This window comes from Suncus etruscus, chromosome 11, assembly GCF_024139225.1.
Source record: "Suncus etruscus isolate mSunEtr1 chromosome 11, mSunEtr1.pri.cur, whole genome shotgun sequence".
Classification (NCBI taxonomy): Eukaryota; Metazoa; Chordata; class Mammalia; order Eulipotyphla; family Soricidae; genus Suncus; species Suncus etruscus.
Window position 1 is genome coordinate 26,610,895 of NC_064858.1, and position 6,000 is coordinate 26,616,894.

General features: G+C 45.0%; 1 protein-coding gene across 1 annotated transcript in view; it reads right to left on the bottom strand.

Moving 5' to 3' along the window:
* Positions 1-5,513, bottom strand: part of CMAS (cytidine monophosphate N-acetylneuraminic acid synthetase) — a 29,035-nt gene extending 23,522 nt beyond the window's left edge. Inside the window, exon 1 of the mRNA XM_049783818.1 lies at positions 5,083-5,513. Coding sequence (XP_049639775.1) covers positions 5,083-5,378 — 296 coding nt within the window. The 5' untranslated portion in view covers positions 5,379-5,513. The remainder of the gene's footprint in view (positions 1-5,082) is intronic.
* Positions 5,514-6,000: the final 487 nt, after the last annotated feature.

Sequence of the window (6,000 nt, forward strand, 5' to 3'; positions counted from 1 at the left end):
GATTAAAAATAATGAGTTAATTCAATTTTTTATTTTCCCCAACTATCAAATGTTTATAAATGAGCTCACAGAAACACTTAAAAGCAGAACGCACTGTGTCACATAGCCTGGTAATAAAGCCCTGCAGACCATAACTTGGTTGGCTGGGAGAGCTGAGTTTGTAGCATGATTCAGTGAACCACTTTATAGAGCTGACCATGGAGACTTGGGGAAGATGTTATCTAAGACAGAAATGCCACTTTGGGATGTGGACTAATCAGCCGCTATTGAATTCGTAAATTCCCATGGCTGTGTTTATGTACTTTACGTAGCCTTTGGAATACACATATTTCTCTTTCATCCCTTTCCTAACAGGAATGACAAGTTTCAATGGTCAAGAGCAACTGTCAAAAGAGAAACTGAAGAACATTTTCTAACATTTCTGGATTTTATGTACTAATTTAATTTCTCTTATTGTCTTGAACATTTGCAAGATTTATATCTATAAAGTAACACCATAAACAAGAGGCGTTCCATAGGGGTTAGTGGACCAACGTGTACTCATACAGGTTCTGTGAGGCAGAATACAGGAGCCCCTACGGCTCACTGTCTTAAAATCTAAACTAATTTTTTTAACACATTCTTCAGTGGAAAAACGAAACAAAGGCAGTGAAGTAATGAGAACCTACTGCATGTTTTAAATGGAGAAGGGGAAAGAAGCATGTTAAGATGAGTAGGGACTAGAGCAATACTACAAGCAGGTAGTGTGTTTGCCTTGCATGCCAGCTGACCTGGATCAGATCCTCAGCATCCTAGGCAATCCCCTGCCAAGAGTAACCTGAGAAATGCCTATTGTGACCCAAAAATCAAACCAAAACAAAAAGAATATAAAGCCAACAGTTCAAGGAAAAAAATAAATGGATGTTTTGACACTTAATTAATATCAGTAGGCCATTTGTCTCTGAAGAATTTACAAGACTATCTTGATATTTACTGTAATAAAAGTCATCACCACAAAAATCATTTTTGCATTGCTTAAAAAGTAAATAAAAAACAGGTAGGTGCTTTAGGGACCAGGGATGTGGCTCGGTGGTAGAGTGCAAGACTCTCATGTTTTGAGGTCTTTGGTTTAATTCTGGCCATACATATGAATTCTAAAAGAGCTTTTTTTATTTCCTTCTTTCTTTCCTTTTATCAATTATTTATTAAATGTATTATGTTATAGGCACTGGATAATGGAGATAAAACATTTTGTTCTCTTGAGAAACATACCTTAGAGAAAAATGCAGAGCTGAGGTTCTCTGTAAATTATTAGAGAAATAAGGAAGCAATAACTATGCACCATATAATGCATTACTATCTATAAAGTATTTTATAGTTCCATGTTCCTGCTACCTAATAGGTGCTGTATAGATGAAATGGTACATGGCTAAAAGTCTAAGTCACAAAGGAAAGGTTCAAATCCTTGGGTGCACATAGGCCAACCATGGATATTCTGAAGCCTCCATTTTCAGTAAAACAGAAGTGATAGTAAGAGAATTACTTCATGTAGCTGTTATGAGGGTTAATTAAAAAATGTAAACTATAGCATAAACATTTAATGACTTTTAAATTATGCCTGAGTAGGAATGACACTAAAACACTATTTACAATCAATTCTCATTCTGAACTAGTAGAAGGAAAACTGAAGTACTGCTTTTAGACCTTTAAAGTTTCAAATGCCTAACATTCACCATGATTGGCAGTAGCTCTGTGAATGTGAAAATAGGAAATCGTTGTACACAGAAATACAATGGTCGAAATCTATTAGAAGGAACCAGGAAGCAATTTTCTGTGGTTTCAGAACTTCTGTTGAGATAGGGTAAATGAGGGGCCTTTCTAAACAGGCTGTAACATTTAGATTAAGTATAAAACATATGGCAGTTGATGCCAGCTTTAAATGAGGTTATTCTTCCCATAGATGGGCAATATTAGTCATGGTGTTAATGCCAGTTACTAAGATCATAAACTGTCATTTAAGGGATAAGCACACACTATTGGCCTTCCATTAAACAAACATACACATCCAGAAATGCCACCAGAAGTTATAGTTAGTATTCATCACAAGTTAGGCAATATTTAAAACTTAGTTGACCCTAAGGTTCACTTACACAACCCTGCAGAAAATCAAGAACAAAAAATGCAGTTTTACAAATAGTTCTTCGACTAGATTTGAATTGTAAAGACTCTGAGGGGTTCTGCCAGAGAGAAGAGGGACACTGAAGATAAAGGATGTGAACTGAACTCAAAAGTACCCCCAGCTAAATGCTGAGACTCCTGAAAGGCTGGGGCATGTCAGGGGACAGGCAGCCTGGCAGACACAAGGTCTGTCCCTGCATTCACTGTATACACAAAAAAAGATTCATCTTCAAAGACCCTGCAGATTCAATTTATCCAAGGTAGTGAAGTGAAATAGAGAAAATGAGTTACCCCCAGAATGTCTGCAATTCAGAGAGGGTTCCTCGTCCTTCAAGAAACAACTGGGGGGGGGGGGGTTCCTCAGGAAACATCTCGAAAAACAAACGAAACCAGAGAGACTATAACTGCTAAGCTCCCTAAGGCACAGGATCTCTACTCTGTGTCCAAGAATCACGTGGGAGCTTTCCGTTCATCTTTCTGATCCTGCTAATGACAAACAGCATGACAGGACACATCAGAATAGTGATGGAGGAACCCACTTCAGGAGTTTTGTGTCTGTGCAAGAGATTTCGGACTTTGAGAACTCTTGCATTTTCCAACAGCAGCATTTCACAAGTGGGGTCCCTAGGAGACCCACAGGGGAAAATGAATAGGTGAGGAGCCAAAGCAGAGACAGTAAGAAGAGCTAAAGGAGGGAAACAACATCAGTGGCCCTGGTCAGACAAAGGCTGAGAAACACTGCTCTGACATAATTATTCTAAAAGGGGGTGTCTGTCAGAGTAAAAAAAATGGAGCCTTCCACCTTCTCTCCTTTCTCTTGAGCTAGGATTGTTCCATCTCAGGGACATTCCTAAACGGTCATACCCCTGCAGGGCACAAAGGGCCTCACTCCTGTTATTCGGATTATCTGAAGGACATGAGGCCCTTTTAAACAGGAACAGTTGAGACCTGAGTGTGAGAGGGCTGAGTTACAACATTATTCTATTTATTAACTGATTCATTATCCTCTGCCTCTCCTCCTGCTCCAGGAGTGCAGGGGTTGAACTTCAAGAAGGCAATAATCTCTGAGGAAGGACAGAGATCGGTATTAGTCACATAGTACACACCCTTCCTGGATAAATGGATCACTATTTGCCCTTAAATCTGATTGTGCCCAGGCATGACTTACCTTTGGGAATGGAAGGGATTTTGTTGTTAACCTTGAAAAAGGTTTCTGCACATATATAACCCATGAGTTACTTGGAAAAAAAATCACTTTAATTTTCAGTCTATTGTGAATGGGATTTTGATCTACCATTTACCTCACGCCTAAAAATTGAGTTTTACTGTTTCATTGGCGTGATGCCCTTTGTCTTTGTATTCCCCCATTCTATATACTCTTTGTAAGGGCATAAAAAGGACCAAAGGTCGGGTGAGATGAGTGTCATTCAACTTGATATTCCTTTGGAGATATATGTATGTATATATATATATATATATATATATATATATATATATATATATATATGTGTGTGTGTGTGTGTGTGTGTATATATATTTATATATGTAGCAGAAATTAGGGCTCAATGTTTACAAATGCCCACACCCCAAGTCTCCCCCTATCTCTCTCTTCCAGCTTCCTATTACATCACTGTTATCTGGCTGCAAACACTACCTCTGACCATCTCACAGCTCCCTCTGAGTTGCAGCATTTAGAAAATTATTAGGAGGTTGGGCAATCAGACAACGGGTATGCTGCTTGCTTTATACGCAGCTCCACCTTGGTTGAATCCTGGGGAGGAAGGGGGGGTCTCATATAGTCCTCCAAGCCCTGCCAGAAGTGATCCCTAAGCTAGGGGGCCAAGAAGCAAGCACTGAGCACCACCGGGTGTGACCCCCAAAATCAGAAAAGAAAAAAATAAAATAAAATGAGTGAATTTATCCTGGGCTTGTTTAGCTTGGGAGAAATGAATGAATGGCTTTTAAAACAAGGTTGGTTCCACACACCCACACAAAAAAAACCATCACGTAGTCAGCTATGAATGCAGGCAATCATTCTCCTCCAAAGACACCCTTCTCTTTCACATGACCATTCAGAAATGCAAAAAAACAATTGATTTTCTAACCTCACATAAATTCGAGCATAGATTCATCTGGAAATGAAGAATAGGTATTTGGAAATGCCTTCTGAGGAACCAGATTTCTTCTCCCAGACCCACCGCTACATGCAATGACATCAGCCAGTCCCTACCAAGGTAGAGGGAGTGGGGATGGGCAGAATCCAAATGACAGACACACAATGACAACAGTCTTGAGTGGATGCCTTGGGGGGTGGAGGGGTGACAGGAAGATCTGCAAGGCGCCACTGCATAGTGCTGACTCACACACAGCCAAGGCATCAAGTGGCTCCCGACCCCCAAAAGGCGACAGCCCGCAAAAAAGATGATACCCCCAAAAGGTGCCACCAAGGACCTGAATGGGTGTGGGGAAAGAGAAAGAGAAAGCAAAAGGGCCTTTTGACAGCTGGCTTGCTTGCAAGGGAGGAGACAGGGGATTATCCCAGATTGTGGCTTGGAGCCACTTGGCCACAGAGGGAGCCCCCTGCACACCCCATCCCCATCAAAAGGCGACACCCCCAAAAAGATGACACCCTCCCAAAAAGGTGACAGCCCCAAAAGGTGGCACCGAGGACCTGGATGGGTGCGGGGAAGGGGAAAGGGCAAGGAAGGGCCTTTTGACAGCTGGCTTGCTTGCAAGGGAGGAGACTGGGGGTTATCCCAGAGGTGGCTTGGAGCCACTTGGCCACAGAGGGAGCCCCCTGCACACCCCAATCTCACCAGGAAGGAGGAGGTCTGAAGGTCCCAGGTGCAATACCCCAATTCCCCCCAATCCAACCCTCACCCGCCCCAGGCCCCAGCCCCAGGCCCAGCACAGCATCAGGCGCACCTCTGGAAGACCCCCGAGTCCAGGGCGGCTCGCAGGACCCAGCCGATGAGCGGGACCCCCGCCAGGTGCTTAATGTTCTTCAGCGGGATGCCCTTGCTGCCGCCCCGGGCCAGGACCAGCGCGGCCAGGTGGGGCGGCTTCTCCCCGCCGCGGCCCCCGCCGCCGCCGCCCCCGCCGCCCCGGGCGTTGCGCTGCAGCTTGGGCGGCCGCCCGCGGCCCGGCCGGCCCCGCGGCGGGTGGGCGGCGGAGGCGGAGGTGGCGGCCCCCTTCTCCTTCTCCGCCGCCGCCGAGTCCATCTTCCTCCCGCGCCTGCTCTCCAGCTTGCCTCCACATCCGGGAGCCGCTCGCAGCCCCGTCGGCGGGGACGCCGCCCGCTCTTGCCCTTCCCCGCCGGCCGGGGAGGGGGCAGGATGGTGGCGGCGCCGCTGCGACCACGCCCCTCCCGGCGGAAGGCACGCCCCCGAGCCGAGCTCGGCGCAGGGAGTGCCGGGAGTTGTAGTCTTCTTGCTTTCGGCTGCTCGCGGGCCCAGCCAGAAGTTGAAGTCCTTTGAGCCGGCTGACAGCCAACCTGCCAACCTAGTCCGGGAAAGGCCGGAAGTGCGTTGCGTTGCAGTTTTCCTGGAGAACCTTACTAGAGTGGACACACACACACACACACACACACACACACACACACACACACAACACACACCCTAAGGGCATTGGTCTTGGTCTTTTTGCTAAAGGCCTTCCTCTTTTCAAATTGTAAGCACTTTCTCACAGCATTCCTGGAAACCAGCTAATAGGAATCAACTTTATATTCTAAATCTTGTATTTAAAATATATATTATATATATTTATATTTATTTTATGTAATTATATATAGATTAGTTTTGGGGCCACAACTGGCAATTTTTCGGAGGTTACTCCTGGCTCTGC